The sequence below is a fragment of the Melanotaenia boesemani genome, chromosome 9, assembly GCF_017639745.1.
Source record: "Melanotaenia boesemani isolate fMelBoe1 chromosome 9, fMelBoe1.pri, whole genome shotgun sequence".
In the NCBI taxonomy this organism is placed as follows: Eukaryota; Metazoa; Chordata; class Actinopteri; order Atheriniformes; family Melanotaeniidae; genus Melanotaenia; species Melanotaenia boesemani.
The window spans coordinates 7,108,658-7,126,091 of NC_055690.1; the positions used below are offsets into that span (position 1 = coordinate 7,108,658).

General features: G+C 41.1%; 3 protein-coding genes across 3 annotated transcripts; all 3 read right to left on the reverse strand.

Annotated features, from left to right (window-relative positions):
- Positions 1–2,825: 2,825 nt before the first annotated feature.
- On the reverse strand, positions 2,826–4,125 carry LOC121646494 (complement C1q-like protein 4). Its single transcript, XM_041995511.1, has 4 exons — positions 4,093–4,125; positions 3,903–4,004; positions 3,682–3,822; positions 2,826–3,590 (listed from the first exon to the last, which is right to left on the reverse strand). The coding sequence occupies exons 1-4, from the start codon at positions 4,097–4,099 to the stop codon at positions 3,157–3,159; spliced, it is 684 nt and encodes a 227-aa protein (XP_041851445.1). The 5' UTR covers positions 4,100–4,125; the 3' UTR covers positions 2,826–3,156.
- A 1,350-nt stretch (positions 4,126–5,475) lies between these two features.
- LOC121646697 (cerebellin-1-like) lies at positions 5,476–6,314 on the reverse strand. Its single transcript, XM_041995848.1, has 2 exons — positions 6,250–6,314; positions 5,476–6,159 (listed from the first exon to the last, which is right to left on the reverse strand). Exons 1-2 carry the CDS (start codon positions 6,311–6,313, stop codon positions 5,723–5,725), a joined length of 501 nt encoding a protein of 166 aa, XP_041851782.1. The 5' UTR covers position 6,314; the 3' UTR covers positions 5,476–5,722.
- Positions 6,315–14,712: 8,398 nt separating this feature from the next.
- Positions 14,713–16,158, reverse strand: LOC121646090 (complement C1q-like protein 3). The gene is made up of 4 exons (XM_041994968.1): positions 16,152–16,158; positions 15,909–15,992; positions 15,672–15,812; positions 14,713–15,149 (listed from the first exon to the last, which is right to left on the reverse strand). The coding sequence occupies exons 1-4, from the start codon at positions 16,156–16,158 to the stop codon at positions 14,713–14,715; spliced, it is 669 nt and encodes a 222-aa protein (XP_041850902.1).
- Positions 16,159–17,434: the final 1,276 nt, after the last annotated feature.

The window sequence follows — 17,434 nt, forward strand, 5'->3', positions numbered from 1 at the left end:
TGAAATATGTCAGTCTGTGAGGAATGAATGTCTACATCATACAAGTTTCACTTTTTGAATGCAAATTTGAAATCTTGAAACTTTTTTATGATATTCTAATTTTATGACAAGCATATATATATATATATATATATATATATATATATATATATATATATATATATATATATATATATATATAATTTGCATGATTATTGGAGTGACTGCATTTTGATGAACCATTTCTAATAGTGTAGAAGTGTTATGATAAAACTTGTTTGAAATTTTTTTATGAATCATTTACTTTGAATTTTATGGTGTGTGATGCATGGCTCAATAACTGATCATTACACACCATACACCCTGATTTGACAGATTCTCACCATTGTACATTGATTTAGATAAATCTTCTGTTATAAATATATGATATAATTCCAGTAAACAGGGTGTGAAGGTTTTTTGCTATCTGATTTATATTTATATTTATCATCATTATGATAAATTAAGCAGTAATTCATGGATTATTCATGGTTTAAGTACTATTTATGCAACTTTTGGATTGTAAGGTTGTGAAAATCCGTCTGGAGGAGGTATCTCAGGTGTATGTTTACAGTCATGAAAAAAATGGTGTCCTTTTTAAGTTCCTAGGTTATAGAATAAATAAATAAAAATAAATAAATTGTTCCTTAAGAGATTAATACAAACTCAGATGAAGAATAATATCATACCATGCCAAGTACTCCCATCATTCCTAACTCCAGCAATATATTTAAAGGAATTGTTTTTCTGTGTGACATGTGGAAGACCTCTGGTCCATTCTTCTTTACAAGGTCACTTTAGTTCATTGACGTTTGCAGGTATTTATTTATCAGAGCCTGCTAAGATCCTACAACGCAATCTCACCCAGTTTGATGTATGGACTTTCACTGGACCATTGATTCATCCATTCTGTTGCAGACTTGCTGCTGTGTTTGGGATCATCAGCTGCATTCACATGGAGCACTTTAGATCTGATAGATGATTGACTGGAAACAGTTTTCAATCCAGTCGAGAGTGGTGGTTTAAACCTTTTTCACAACTGGATCAACAGGAAAACATAACCATGTATTCACTCATTCTGTGTCAGTGTATGTTGTTTCTGCACATGCTTGAACCATGTGGTAGTTAGGTGATTTCAGGGAAGGCTTGAAAAATAGCAACAGCAAAAGATAACTGTGGTAGATACAACGTTTTTGTTAGAAACTCAGAGTTGAGGATTGTATAGCATCTCTACGGTTTAAAGGCTAAAAATATACATCCATCTATTTGCTATACCGCTTATTCCAATTCAGGGTTGTGGGAAAGCTGGAGCCCATCCCAGTAGTTACTAGGCGAGAGGCAGGGTAAACCTGGGCAGGTCACCAGTCCATCACAGGGCCAACACAGCGAGACCAACACCCACTCGCGCTCAGTCCCAAGGAGAATTTAGAGAGACCAGTTAACCTAACATCTATGTCTTTGGACGGTGGAAGGAAGCATCCAGAGATGACCCACGCACACATGGGCGCAACATGCAAACTCCACACAGAAAGGCTACTGTCTGACCCCCCCAACCGAGGCTTAAACCTGTGACCTTGCTGTGAGGCAGCGGTACTAACCATCACACCACCGAGCAGCCCAGGCTTAAAATAGAAGAATACATTTTCCTCTTTGTCTGTTTCTAAATTAGTCGTATCATGAGTGAAACGCGTTGCAAAGGGATTAAATCTTTCCATCATGTAAACACACAACATGTCTGCTGGAATTTCTGATCAGACTGATTTCAGTCAGATAGATGAAATATTAGCTGTGCTAACGTAGCTTTTACCATGTTGCATGACCCAGAGACAAGCTTAGTTGGTGGACAAATAGCCTAACATTGTTTATGTTCAGCTGTTTTTATTAATGTATTGACATGAACTTTAGTATTTATCATAACATGCTAACTGAGGCCTGTGGAGTTTGAGATGTAGCTCTTGTTTTTTATTTTGCAGACCACTGAGTCTGCTGTCTAATCTTTCTTACTGTAGCATTACTGTCTGTAAATGGGCCTTTATCAGTACCCGTACCAGTTTGATAAGCAGCAACAGTTGCTTATCTAAGATCATTGCTGATTGTTTCCTCTTGGGAAGTTGACTGAAAGTAGATGTCCCAGTTTTATAGCAGTTCATTTCACTGGTCATAGAAGGAAAATAATTGTTTTCTTTCAGATGTACTGATTCTGATCTGTGTAATTTCACCACCAGTAAAAACTGTTTGATAAGCTCTGGTTTAACATCCTCCGTAGAAGCTGGAGCACAGTCATGCAATCTGTGCAGGTTTAGCTTTCTAGGTCTGATTTTTTCTCTTTTTTCCTGATTTTAAAATGCCAGGTCAGTTCCTATCAGAGTTTAGAGTAAATTGGAACATAATAAAAAAGGTTTCCATTCACTACAGATAACTAGTGTGTAAGGTCAATTGTCCAATCAGATGTCATAAACCAAAATGGAAGGAAAAAAGACATGATGAGTAAATGGAGTAAAATGGAAAGTTGAATTTATTTTGATTAAATTTGTCAGACGTTATAACATAATAATATAATATTCCTAAAGATACTGAAGGTTGCATGCGTTAAAAATGGCATTCAAGGCCTTAATGTCTAGCAGGTGCATTTGACTGATAGCTTTTTGTAATTAAATAATAACTGAGGCACTAATCATACTAATCATGTCAAAATGGTAAATAACATGCTTAATTCATGTGTGATTCTGCATGAATGTTATTTAGTGATCTTTTTTTCACCATCACATTAAAAACAGTCAGCAAAGTAAAGCTCACAGTTCAATACTTTAATTTTTGTTTACAATTCCTCCACTTTCTTTAAACACCTTGTTTAAAATATTGATTTACTTCTGTGTAATTTTACAGTTGGGTGTATGTCAGGCACGTATCTAAAATTTTTCATTATTCAGCAAGAAAAAGATTAATCAGTAGAAAACAAAGACAGACTTTGTTTTCAAACTGAATACACATGATGGATTTAAAATAAGGCCATTATGTAAAAAAAGATTATACAGAGATAAGATGAGATGAGACAGGAACCATATGGCATCACATGGAGATTTCATCCAGCACATGCTAGGCTATTAAATGAGACAAGAGTTTGGATTGAAAACCATCTTATTCAGTAACATAAAGCAGGAAAGCACTGAAAGTGTTGTAGTGGCTGCTGTCATCGCAGATGAAGCAACCTTTGGATAAACTGATGAACACTTTGTCTCCAGCTGTTAGTTGCAGGGCAACAACAATAGTTGCACTGTCCTCTCGGTCGTATTTGTTAAGGTCTTTGGCTCCGGCCACTGCTTTGTCGTTAACGTACAGAGTGCCGCACAATGCCAGCGGGCTACCAGGAGAACCAGAGTCGCTGTAGACTGTGATGGCCAGGCTATACACACCAGAGTAGGGAACAGTGAAGATACCAGTGTCTGTATTGTAGGCCCCACCGTAGTTAATGAAGGCATGTTTGTAGATGATGATTTTGTTGTCACTGAAAGGGCCGAAACACCTGAAATTATCCCCACTGTACAGAGAGACAGTGAAGGCAACTCGGCTGACTGGAAATGCAAAAGAAAGACAACAGTTTGAACCATAAAATCTACATCTGTCATTAACTGCTTTGTGTAGCTTAATGGATGCACTACCAACCTTCGACAGTGTGCAGACTCTTGTTTGTTTTCACATATTCCTTCTCCAGCTCAGTCAAGGTTGCATCAAAGTACGTCTTCAGCTTGTTCGTCTCTTGCAGCATAAAGCAGCAACCACAAGAGGACTGGTCTGTGCTGCAGGCTGAACACAGAGTCACATAAACACCTGTGCAGATGAGAACTTTTGCAGACATGCTGACTTTATGGTCCAAAGTTTCTCACCACTGCCTATGTTGAGGACAGGATCTGGTGCAACCCGGCTAGGTCCATCCCAGCTATAAAAATCAGCAGAAGCTGCATGCAGCAGACAAAGCAACACCACAACTGGAAGACAAAGAAGAAAAGACACAGATGATCAAACCTTAAAAGAACTTGGTGCTATATGAGTGTTTGCAGATGTATTGAGTCTCACCACTCATGCTGGTGCTAAATAAAAACAGCTTCAGAAAGAAGGAAGGTGTGATGGACTGATCAGTCGAAGAAGAGTCATGGATATATAGTTTTCTCAGAGCTCCTCCCTTGTTGCCCCAAGTTTTATTCCTCCTTGTATAACATTGCTCCACCTTGTTTTGCTCCCTATTAAATCCCTCCACTCTATGTGCTTTTATAACTGCATGACTGAGGAGGTTTTATTGTCATCACCAGGTGCTCTCATTTTCTAAAATCAGGCAGTCAGACACACGCCCTCGCGGCCTTTGTTGTCAACGCAGGCTGGGTATCATCTATCATCTGGAAACTTGTGCTGTATCAGCAGTAGTCGGGAGTTGATGGTGTCAGTGTTTCCATTTCTGGCATGTAAAAAGTAAAAAAAAAAAAAAGCTCACCGAGGGCAGGCTTTTTAATAAAGATGTACCTTTTTTCTGTGCTGTTGATGATTATTTGGTTTATTTTTGGTGGACCTGAACAGTTTGTCAAAATAGAAAAAAAAAAGTAAATGCACACATACACTTCATGCTGCATCTCATTTAACTGAACTGTCTTCTTCACACCTACACTTGTGTGCTTAATTATGCAAAATGACGTCAAAAAGGAGGAACTGTTTGTAATAGTTGAAGATGTGGAATTTTTTGGTTATTTAAAGCACATTTATATATATATATATACATATATATATATATATATATATATATATATATATATATATATATATATTTGTTTATTATTATTTTTTAGTGTGGTTCAGCTTGGGATATTATCTGTATTATTTGCACCATAACATCTGTTCTTGAATCTTCTGCTTATGCATGTATTCAGATCCAGAATCAGCATCCCAATAGAAATCCCTAGTAATTTAATTTATACCTCACATTCAGCTTTTTTAGTTGAATGTGAGAGCCTACATCCCTCAAATAATTAAGAAGTTGTTGTCTTTGACTATCCTTAGTGCCTATACTGAGCTAAAGTGCAAATGTGAATAAACTGCTCTGTCTGTTTGGAATTAGCTATAAAATCACCCGAATCTCAATCCTCACTAAACAAATTTAAACTAATTTCAAACATATTGTAGACAAATCTGGTTATAAATACTATGATTGACTATTTTACCTTGTTCTATTCCAATGATATCTATATAGTGACATACTTCTATCAGCGGTACCTCTACTTTATAAATATACCCATTAAGTTCCAGCTTCATCAACACAGCTTGTGGATAGTATAGATTTTTCCTTTAATAGAAACTCATAATCCCACTTTCTTTGTTTAAAAATCTGGTTTATTTTGTTTGTACTTTTCATAGATTTCATTAACAACTTATGTTACATCATTTCATTTGCTGCAGATCAACATGTACAGCCAAGATATTGAACTTAAAGAGATATAAAAGTCATTCTTAAGGTTTGCCAACACATTTGAAATAAAATTGAGAATGAGAAAAGATGATTAGGAAGGTTTCTGTAAAACCTACTGAGAGTAACTAATGGAAACAGGGTGTAAAGAAGAACAGTGAATCACGGTGGGTCAAAACAGACGAAACAATGAGGGAGCGTTTTGCTGAACTATGATCTTGTCACTGTGAAGGAAATTTTACAAGCTACATCTTTTCACATTTTGTCAGTAGAATACAGCAGGAAGCCGGTGAAAGTGTTGAAGTGGTTGGTGTCATCGCAGACGATGCAGCCATCAGGCAGGCTGACGGTGACAATGTCCCCAGCTTTCAGTTGCACGGCTACAACGACGGTGTTGCTGTCTTCATTGTCCAGACCAGTTTTTTCAAAGAGTCCAGCCACAGTTTTGCCATTAACCTGCAGGTCGGCGCAGGTGGGCTGGGTTCTGCCAGACAGACCAGGGCCGTAGATGGAGACAGCGAGGCTGTAGACACCAGAACGGGGAACGGTGAAAACGCCAGTCTGCACATTGTAGCCACCTCCCAGGTTGAGCAAGACATGCTTGTAAATTATGACTCTGCTTCTACTGAGGACGTCAAAGCAGCTCAATGTTTTCTCATTGTTTAGAGCGACGGAGAAAGCACTGCGGTTGGCTGGAGAGACAGAGGAGAAGAAGAAACAGAATAACATGAAAACTGGATCTGTGAAGGTTCTGCTTTTATGTGACTTGTAGAGTAGCTCACCTCTTGTATTGTTGAGTAACATCTTAGGATTCATCAGCTGCTTGTTCAGTTCTTCAACGGTCATGTTAAAGAATTGCTCCATCCTCCTTAGTTGTGTCTGCATGAGACAGCAGCCACACGATGACTCGCTAGTACTGCACGCTATGCACACACAAAGAAACACAAAATTTAGTTTGGTGATGGCAGAATTCAGGAGCTACTGAGAGAAAAGCCAGATTCTCCAACCTAGACTGGAGTCTGCACTAGGCATTGTCTGGACTGGCCCATTCCAGGAATATTTCGTATCCTGACCCAAAGCTGCATGTAGCAGACACAGCAGAACAAGTGCTGGAGGGAAAAAGCACAAATATATGTGTAACAAACAGGAAAAAACATTACATTGATGCCTTTGCTGCTCTTTCCAATATCCCATTTAAGCAACAACCAAACTATACTAGGAAAATAACGAGTAAAAAGTTGTCAGATTCCCAATTTTTTTTCACTACACCTGACTGAATTTGACTCTAATGAGCCTCCTACAGTTGAACCTGAACCTGAACAAAATCTGTTAAATCTGACGATCCAGCTTTAACAAGCTCCAACAATGATCCCTGAAAAGGTAATGGCCTGTCTCACCTCTCATGGTGACGCTGACAAATAATAAAAAAAGCCTCTGAAGGATAGAAGAGGTGTAGGCTGACCACACGAGACAAGACTATATATTTATCTCCAAGCTCCTCCCCTGTAAGATATCATTTTATTTCACTTCTAAAACATTGCCACTCCCCCTTTTTTTTAATGTTCTTCCCAACTGGCTTCTTAACTTTTTAACTAAGGAAGTATTTTTCAGCACTAGGGGCTCTCGTTTTCTAACATTCACACATGAGCAGACACAAATGCATCAGGGCCTTGTGGATGCTGCCCAGATATCATCTGTCACCTCAGAGGAGGTGCACAACATGGGCCACACACCTGCATTGTTCAGGTAATATAGTGGCTGGGCATTGTGTCTGTTGCAGACACCTGGTCTATGTTGAATAAACATTTGTTTCCCCTGCTTGTCATGATCTTAGGCATTGGTTCTGTTTCTGGTTTTAGCTGGTTGTGGATTTCTGTCTTTAGTTGGTTATGTTGCTTTATGTGCCCACGTTTTGTAAATATTTAATATTCTGGTTTGTCTTCTGGTTTTATTTTGTAGAGTCCCTCTGCCTCCTGCCTATTTTTCCCTGCATTTGGGTCCTGCCTCCACACCCTCCATGCATCCTGACACTTCTATGATGAAAAAGCAATCAATTTTGGCCATGCTTTTTGTATCTGCATGACATACTAGCAGATACCTGCAGAACAGATAGAGAATGACTGAGTGTAATTGAGGCATTGAGGCAGCTGAGGTTGGAAAAAAGTGCAACTTAGTGTATGTAGAAAGCTCAGTCAATGGAATATATATCTAAGTCATGCAGCTATGCATTTCAACATATTGCCTTGTGCTTTATTCACAAGCCTATGAAAGGTAGGAGTATGACACAAGCCAAAAAAACAGTGCAGTTCAGGAAGCTGTCTAGGGTCACAAAAGCTGAGATATCAGAAGCTCTTTAGCTTAAAGCAACACTACATAAGTTTCTGACCTTAAAACTCTGTGGTTCTGACCTTTGATGGTTCACTGACATTCATTATGTACATTCCTGGAGCCATCATTAAGCCAAAGCTGAGAAACTGCCCTTCACAACTTTTTCTCCAGCCTCATGTGACAGCTCTATTTTGCTTAATGGCACTATGCCACACAACGGCAATTGGATATCAAAACATGAGCTGTTTTGGACGCGTAAAAATGCCCTGCCTGAGCCGCCACATTATCGTGGTGGAGTTTGTGCGTCCTGACGATCCTAGCAGCTATGTTGTCAGGGGCTCATACCCCTGATAGGGTCACCCATGGCAAACAGGTGTCTAGGGGAGCAATCAGATGAAGTGCGGCTCAAATCGCCCCTATGATGATGACAAAGCAAGGACCAGGGTTTCCCTTGCCCGGACATGGGTCACCGGGGCCCCCCTCTGGAGCCAGGCCTGGAGGTGGGGCACAGAGGCGAGCGCCTGGTGGCCGGGCCTTTGCCCATGGGGCCTGGTCGGGCTCAGCCTGAAAGGGTGACATGGGCCTCCCCTCCCGTGGGCTCACCACCTGCAGGAGGGGCCATGGGGGTTGGGTGCAGTGTGAGCTGGGCGGCTGCCAGAGGCGGGGACCCTGGTGGTCTGATCCTCGGCTGCAAAAGCTAGCTCTAGGGACGTGGAATGTCACCTCTCTGGCGGGAAAGGAGCCTGAGCTGGTGCGCGAGGTTGAGCGGTTCCAGCTAGATATAGTTGGACTCACCTTGATGCGTGGCTTGGGCTCTGGAACCACTGTCCTTGAGAGGGGCTGGACCCTCTTCCATTCTGGAGTTGCTCCCGGTGAGAGGTGCAAAGCAGGTTTGGGTAGCCTCCCTCCACCTTCAGGTGGGGGGAAGGGTCCTGGCTGTTGTTTGTGCTTATGCACCCTTTTTGGAGTCCTTGGACTCCTTCATTCTGCTGGGGGACAATGACAGCGAGACCTGGAGGGGCATGATTGGGAGGAACGCCCCCCCCGATCTGAATCCGAGTGGTGTTTTGTTGCTGGACTTCTGTGCTCGTCATGGACTGTCCATAACGAACACCTTGTTCAGACATAAGAGTGCCCACATATGCACTTGGCACCAGGACACTCTAGGCCGCAGTTCGATGATCGACTTTGTAGTTGTATCGTCAGACTTGTGGCCGCATGTTCTGGAAACTTGGGTGAAGAGAGGGGTGGAGCTGTCAACTGATCACCACCTGGTGGTGAGTTGGCTCAGATGGTGGGGGAGGATGCCGGTCAGGCCTGGCAGACCCAAGCATGTGGTGAGGGTCTGCTGGGAATGTCTGGCGGAGTCCCCTGTCAGAAAGGGTTTCAACTCCCATCTCCGGCAGAGCTTCAACCATGTCCCAGGTGAGGCAGGGGACATTGAGTCCGAGTGTGCTGTGCTTCGTGCCTCTATTGTCGAGGCGGCCAGCCGCAGCTGTGGCCGTAATGTCGTCAGTGCCTGTCGTGGCAGTAACCCCTGAACTCGTTGGTGGACACCAGCAGTAAGGGATGCCGTCAAGCTGAAGAAGGAGTCCTTTCGGGCCTTTTTGGCCTGTGGGACTCCAGAGGCAGCTGATGGGTATCGGCAGGCTAAGAGGAACGCAGCTTCGGCTGTTGCTAAGGCAAAAACTCAGGCATGGGAGAAGTTTGGAGAGGCCATGGAAAATGACTTCCGGACGGCTTCAAGGAGATTCTAGTCCACCATCCGGTGGCTCAGGAGGGGAAAGCAGTGCTCTGTCAACACTGTGTACAGTGAGGATGGGGGGGCTGCTGACCTCAACTCGGGACGCTGTGAGGTGGTGGAGGGAATACTTCGAAGACGTTCTCAATCCCACCAACATGTATTGCGATGAGGAAGCAGAGTCTGGGGTAGCTTGTGCTGGCTCTCCCATCTCTGGGGCTGAGGTCGCTGAGGTGGTTAAGGTCCTGGGGGTGAATGAGGTCTGCCCAGAGTTCCTTAAGGCTCTGGATGCTGTAGGGCTGTCTTGGCTGACACACCTCTGCAGCATCGCGTGAACATCGGGGACAGTTCCCTTGGACTGGCAGACTGGGGTGGTAGTCCCCCTCTTCAAAAAGGGGGACCGGAGGGTGTGCTCCTACTACAGGGGGATCACACTCCTCAGCCTCCCCGGTAAGGTCTATACAGGTCCGCTTGTACGAGCTGTCCGTTCCCTGTACGACCGGTGTCAGAGCTTGGGCCACATTGCCGGCAGTAAATCAGAATCGTTTCCAGTGCGGGTTGGACTCTGCCGGGGAGAGGGAAGTCTGGGTTTCCCTGATTAGGCAGCTGCCCCCGTGACCCGACTCCGGATAAGTGGCAGAAAATGGATGGATGGATGGATGGATGGATGGATGGATGGAAAAATGCCATTAGGGGGTGCCACTGTGGAAAATCCTGCAATAGTTCAGTGTTGCTTTAAAGCAGGGGTAGGCAACTCCTACCCCTGCCACAGTCCTGCAAGTTTTAGATGTTTCTGTTTTGCAACACACCTGATTCAAATTAGTCAGTCACTGAGCAGAACTTCATAATCTGCTGGATCCATGTAATTTGAATCGGGAGCTTTAGAGCAGGAAAACATCTAAAACCCACATGACTGCACTCTCAATGGAGTTGCCTACCCCTGCTTCAATGAAACCTGCATCCATTTCCCATGCAGGAGACCAGAGTTCGATTCCCCCAGGGGTAGAATAATAACACCTTCCAGTTGGGTTTTTAGGCAAGACCCTTAATGCTACTGCCTAACCACTATAAGTCTCTTTGGATAAAAGTGTATGCTAAATGACTGCAATAATAATAATAATAATAATAAAACCTTCCACTGTTCCTTTCATATGTCAAGTTTACTGACTTAGGTTGCATTTCCAATTTCATCACTACAGTGATCAATAAAGACAAATGGATGTGGGATACATGCAGCATTCGCTTCAAAGAAGAAGATACAAAACCTTAGACATCCATATACTTTTATGTCCAGTGAACAAGAACAACTCAGTAGGCTGATACCTGGACTGCTCGTCCATTTTAAACACAAAAGCACATCTTTGTTTAACATCACTTCCCTTTTACTTGGACTTATCTGATGGATGTGCTGTTTAACAGTACAGTGTGTAACTACCGACACCTGTTAAAGATGTTAAAGATAAGTGTAAAAGGAAAGACATTTCTTCCTTTCTTCCCCCCCAAAAAACATGTTGCCCCACTGGGAAAATACTCAATAACCAGTCTGTACCAGTCTGGTGTACCCTTCGTAGAGTATGTAGCTGTTTTTCATGTGAAAGACCAATGCCTGCCTGCTGTTTCAGAGGTTTCTGCTTGTGACTAATTCACATTTCCAATGCAGCGACTGGAGAAACCTGCACAGATTATTAACCTACAATGAAACTGGTCTGTTTGCTTGCTGTCAGCATAACCCAAAGAATTGAAGATCAGGCCAGTTTTTAAGTTAGCAAAAACATCAATTGAGACACTCTATGATTCACAAGAGGACAAAAAAGATAAATAAAAGCATAAATACTGTGAGTCCTTGGCTTGTGAGAACACAGAGTTCAGATAAAATGAGCTGAAGTAATAATCTAAAAGACCTTAAGATAAAACTGATAGGCCTTTGTGTGAAGCATGCTTTCACAAAAGCATCTACCCAAAAGTTATCTGATGGCTTATATGCCAGCTCTTACAGCTTACTATTTCTCTCTGTGTGTTTTTTTAACTTATTTTTTAAGGGAGATTGATTACAGTGCTGAAGTAGTCAGTGCCTTACCTACAATATAGCAGAGTGCACTTGGTTTGGATGGGTGACAGCCAAATCAAGTAGCCACTGTTGAAAACAGGGAAGAGCATTTTCTTCATTTAAAGTAATTAAATGTGGTTCAAGTCATGTTCATTCATTTATTATTGCTTACATAATGGCTGCATTCAGCATATCAAGGTCACATTTGAGAAAGTACCCAAACAGCAAGAATTGTTTGGTCCATGTTTGGCCCACATCTGCACTTTTGTTTGGCCCATGTTTGGCCTTGTCTTACAGTGTTGACTCGGTGTTAGTGTGGCTATCAAAACTCAGTCACATGACCAAGACATGTGGCCCACAAGAAATTTCTGTCATCCATGTCCAGACCAGCTTCTTACATTTGGACCACATCTGGCCAAGAGCCGTCGGTACACTCAGAGTTGCGACATCCGTTGACTTTGTTGTAAGTGTGGTCACGTGGGTCATGGAGCCTCCAATAGTTCCAAACAAACCCCGCGCTGCCATACTCTACTGAGGAACAGACAGCAGCGATTGTATTACTGAGAGTGAAAACTAAATAAACGTATTATTTCTGCACATATACTTTTGTCAGTGAATGCATTATTATGTTAATGTTGATTTAAGTGACAATCAAGTCATGTTTGACAATAGATTAAATAAGTGTAACCAGCACCATCTCAACCAACAAGCTAGCATTTATTAAAGATCAGACATGATGGTCCTCATTAGCCTCTATATTTCTTACTGATAATCCAAATCTGCACTGTCTGTCTTAAGCTGCATAATAATAAAAAAAAACTTGATTATGCTTAGTTTATGTTCTTCCCTTTTTGTCTTTGAATTTTAAATTATGCTTCATATATTATTATGTTGTTAATGTCTTTGTAAAGCCCTTTGAATCACCATGTTGTTGAATTGTGCTGTATAAATAAAGTTGCTTTGCTTTGAATTTAAAAGAAAATGTCTCACTGAGTAACAACTTGATTTAACTAAAAACTCACTTGACCTACTGGTGGGACTGGCACCAACAGGCACAAGAAAACAAGGAAAACCTTTCAAAAAACACATTTTTTATTGACCTAAGACAATAGGGCAAGGCAATAAAGTAAATAAATCAGTTTCAGTGTGCATAATGAAATTATAAAAATAAACCCTGGGGAAGGAAAAATGACAAACTGATGGATGTCAGTGTTCCTGCCTGCTGCTCCCGAATAAAGATTTTTTTTTTTTTTAAATGGCAGCAATGACTAATCGACTACAGAACATGAATGTAGAACAGCTGTAACATGTGCTAATATCAATGAGTGTTGCCAAATAAGTGAACAAGTATGTGTAGAAAAAATAATGCAAGAGTAAAGAGGGAAGATAAAAGAGTGATAGTGAATAGAGATGCACAGGAAATTAGTGAAATATAAGTTAATTAGGAATCAAATTTAGGTGATTATTATTCAGTTTTGGTGCATGGAACATGGAAAGCAAAAGGGGACAAGGCAGTTTTAATCAATATTTAAACAGTTTAAATAAAGTTTAATGGATAAAAGTCAGTAGGCTCTGGATAATTACCTAACAGGTCATCTGCTCTAGGATTTTCTATTATATGTAATAGAGAATTCATGAAAAGCATTACAAGCTCCCAAGCTTTACCTGCTACTAAGCATAACAGTCCCCAGTACATGACAAACTTCACCTTAAAATACAACACAGGACCCCGAAATGTCATCTCTGGGCACCGGGCTAAACATAACCAGCAATATGAGAACACAGTGATAATACGTTTCCACTAACCTAAGTCATATTAAACATCAAATTCTATGAATCTATGAATAACAATGCACTTGATCAGTACACTGAAATAAATAATATAAGAACATGACTACACTTTTTTGAACTAAAACAAAAAAGCTGGGAGGCCATGGTGTAAAAGCACAATAGCTATAACATACAAAGACAAAATACATTTAAACAAAATTTTATCACATTTAACAGACGCAAATATGTTAATGCAGGACGTCCGACAGAATGTACATGCATTTTCCTGACTTATAAGACTGATATTGCATCGACTTCCCTCTGAAAATGAATGAAATGCATTGGTGATGAACGCAGTCTGATCTGGTGTTTGGAACTATTCAACATCTCCAGTAACCCGGAAGTGCGCCGCCATTTTTTGTCAATGAGAGTGTCGAGACTCTGAGTATATCGACGGCTCTGATCTGGCCCATAAAACAATTTCCAGTGCAGTAAGGAACCATATGTGCCAAAAGTAGCCTGGATTAGGCCGAAATGTATGCTATCTGGGAACAGTAGCAGTAAACAAACTTTTTTAAAGCCAAAGTAAAGCAGTGAAAACACATATGCAGCTTTTCTAAGCATTATAAATTTACGAAGTTTGAGTTGATTTATAAAATGAAAATCCTCATCTTTCCTACACCTGCTTTGAGAAGCTTGGCTCACTTGTGAGCCCTTTTCTCTCCAAACTAAGAGCCATCTGACTGCTGTCTACTGCAGGTAAAACACTCACTAAAACAAAGAAAAACAAAGCATAATTTCAAAGTGGAACTTGACTTCTGCATATAAAAAAGAAGCATCTCTCCTTAAGGTGTGGAGCTTGAAGCTACATTAGCTTTTTATTACACCCAAATCTTCAAGTATGAGTTGTGGTTAATGGCATCAGGGTTTAAAAATAATATTCTTTTGTAGCTCCATTGTGATGTAAAATGAAAAGTCATCAACCAATGAAATAAAAAAACTTTCCAACATGCTGTTGTAGAGATCAACATAAAATACCTGACAATGCTACTATTTTATTCTTTAAATCCAGATTTATTTTTCCTGTCATTTTACAGGTCACATATTTCCATTTCATAACATCAGTGTGTGAAAAATTATGTCAATGAGGTATAAAATGTTAAATATTTTTCAGATCTAAGGATAGACAATAACATGAACAGCAGCAATGAAGAGGAAGAATTGATTAAAATAATGGTCGACAAGGCTTCAAACATAAGAAATCACTTTAAAAGCTGGCATGAGGACAGGTAGAAAGCACATAAATTAAGGGCTACAAGTCATGTTTGCTACCAGTAGGATGACAGGCGACATGCTTGCTTAGTCAGTAGCAAACAGCAAGAAACCGGTGAAAGTGTTATAGTGGTTGCTGTCATCACAGAGGAAACATCCAGCTGGGAGGCTGATCGACACCTTGTCCCCAGCCTTCAGGTGTGAGGCGATGACAACAGTAGCACTGTCTTCTTGATCTTCTGTATTTTTCTCGCTGGGTCCTGCCACCACCTGGCTGTTAACCAGCAGGGCAGCGCAGGCAGCCAAGCTGTTGGCAGGAGACCCAGCATCGCTGTAGATGGTGAGGGCGAAGCTGTACACACCAGAGCGAGGAACAGTGAAGACACCAGTGTTCACGTTGTAACCGTCTCCCAGGTTGATGAAGACATGTTTGTAGACAATAAGCCTGTCTTCACCACGAAACGGACCAAAACAGGTCAAACTGTCCTCCTTAGTCAGAGAGACGGAGAAGGCACTGCGGCTGGCTGGAGATGGAGAAGAAGAGACACAAATGTTGTGAAGTTGCACTTGTTAAAGTCACATTATGCAGATTTCCAACCTTAAAACCCCTTTGTTCCGGACTCATTTGATGGCACAGTGACATCTATTATGTGCTGAGAAACTGCGATATGCAGCTATTGCTTCCGAGACGACGCAAGATGTTACAGCTAAATTTTACTTTACGCACCACGCCACACGGCAGCAACTGATATCATCACACCGGCTATTTTAAACACACAGATTCAGCTAAAAACACGAGAGGACATTATTGGAGAAAGAGAAGAAAATAAAGAGAAAAGGACAGCACAAGAAATATAACAAAAGTCAACATAGGACTGACTTTTACTGTCTGGAGAGAACTCAGAGTACAGGTAGGATGCAAGATGGATGCCAAATTAGCCGTTGTTAGGGAAAACTCTGCCAAAGTTCCTTAGTGCCACTTTAAGTATGAAGAAGAGTCTGGCTTATCACTTATAACCCTCTACAAGTTTGACTACATATCTCACCTCTGACACTGTTGAGGATGTTTTTTGTTTTCATCAGCTCTTTTTCCAGCTCGTTGAAGCTCACGTTAAAAAACGTCTTCATCCTGTAGATTTGCTGCTGCATCAGACAGCAGCCACATGATGCCTGATCTATAAGACAAACTGATCACATGCAAACACACCCATAAAAAGGCAATTAAATGCATACATAATAAGTTTGTCCCATCACTAAACTGACTTGTTTTCTTAGTCTCTCACCATCTGTGTTTGAACCAACACCCCCATTTTCAGTGTTGCCTCCAGGTCCACCCCACTCGTAATCAAAAGTCTCACAGAGTGCTGCTTCCAACAGGCACAGCAATAAAAACGCTGCGAAAAGAAAACCAAAGTTATGTAGCACTAAACCTAGAAAGGATTAAATGGTTGATTCTTTTTTTCTTTTAAAAGCAAACATTCTAATGTTCACATCAAGAGTTTCAACCATCTACTTCCAAGTCTCACCTCTCATGGTGATGATGGCTTCTAAAAAGGTTTAGACTACTGCAGGGTTAAGTGTTCCAGCCCTTTCTATATATGTATTTCCCAGCTATTCTTTTCTTCTTTTGACATAGCTCCTCCCTGTTTTCCCCAATACCTACATACATGCATACCTTAACTAATTTCTTCATTACATGTGGGGTAACACATACCATCAGTGTCTTTGTGTTGGCTATATAGGTCGGGTATCATCTGTCCTCTGAAAACATGTTCTACGTGTGATTCAACGTTCCCATTAGCACACAAAGACATCGACCTTCCTCCCGTGTTCACGGGGACATTCAGTATTTCATTGAGTAACGTGTAAAATGATGTGTGCAGAGCTGATGTGGTATTTAAGGCTGCTGGGAGGTTAAACTGGTTGAGAAAAGGCTCTACGATCAGAGGCTAAAGCTCTTCGATGATGTTGGCCCAAGTTTGAGCTCAGACCTGTGGCCCTTTGCTGCACATTATTACCCTTTCCAGTTAAGGAACTTTCTAAAAAGGTGCAACAAAGTTCTATTCTGATTAGATTTCACATTGTTTCAGCTATGTGTGAAGCACTGGTGGTGCAGAATGTTTTTCTAAACCAGTAGTCATCCACACATGATTGATGTTCTGCACCCAGAAACGCTAAAAGACAACATGCCATCAGGGATTATTAGTCAAAAAATACATTTCTAATCAGGGCAGGACACAAAGAACTGTTGCCACCACAGGTAAAGCGAGAGTTTCATTGCCCTCCTACAGTATGAATAGTGTTGGATTACTAGCTAACACAAAGGATGGCACCCATTTAAGAATGTTTGGAATAAGAAGGGAAAGACACAACAGTTTCCTGCAATAGTCTAACAAGTTAGAAAGTAAGAATCTGAGGTAATATTAACCTTTGAATTGATAACTTCTAATGCTGATCCACATAAATTTGATGCATAAAAGACCTTTGACAACTGGAAAGGTTTGCTCTAAACCATGTGGGAGTACTGGTGGTATTAGAGATAACTGCAGGATGGATGGGGAGCTTTAGTCATCCAGGTCACTCTGCTGTGGGGACCAAAGATACGATCAGCAGTATATTGATTACAAGCTGTGATAGTGTGGCTGGTATTTATAACCAGTATATTTGTTTGCAAAAGTACTCCAAAGACACCAAGAAGAATATAATGAAACAGGGTGAAGAGTGGAAGCATGGGAAAAGGAAGAGCTCCACTTAATTAGTAAAAATGATGGCAGAGCATTGGTATTGGTGGAAGGGATGCTTTTCAACA

Bases quoted from the DNA above. Each gene is read 5' to 3' on its own strand.
- LOC121646494 (XM_041995511.1), bottom strand. The intron at 3,823-3,902 runs GTGAGAAACTTT...CTCTGTGTTCAG, and splicing joins TGTCCTCAACATAGGCAGTG to CCTGCAGCACAGACCAGTCC. The intron at 3,591-3,681 runs GTTGGTAGTGCA...TTGCATTTCCAG, and splicing joins GAGTCTGCACACTGTCGAAG to TCAGCCGAGTTGCCTTCACT.
- LOC121646697 (XM_041995848.1), bottom strand. From the start codon at position 6,313: ATGACCGTTGAAGAACTGAACAAGCAGCTGATGAATCCTAAGATGTTA. The intron at 6,160-6,249 runs GTGAGCTACTCT...CTGTCTCTCCAG, and splicing joins GTTACTCAACAATACAAGAG to CCAACCGCAGTGCTTTCTCC.
- LOC121646090 (XM_041994968.1), bottom strand. The intron at 15,813-15,908 runs GTGAGAGACTAA...GCATGTGATCAG, and splicing joins TGTTGGTTCAAACACAGATG to TTTGTCTTATAGATCAGGCA. The intron at 15,150-15,671 runs GTGAGATATGTA...CTCCATCTCCAG, and splicing joins CATCCTCAACAGTGTCAGAG to CCAGCCGCAGTGCCTTCTCC.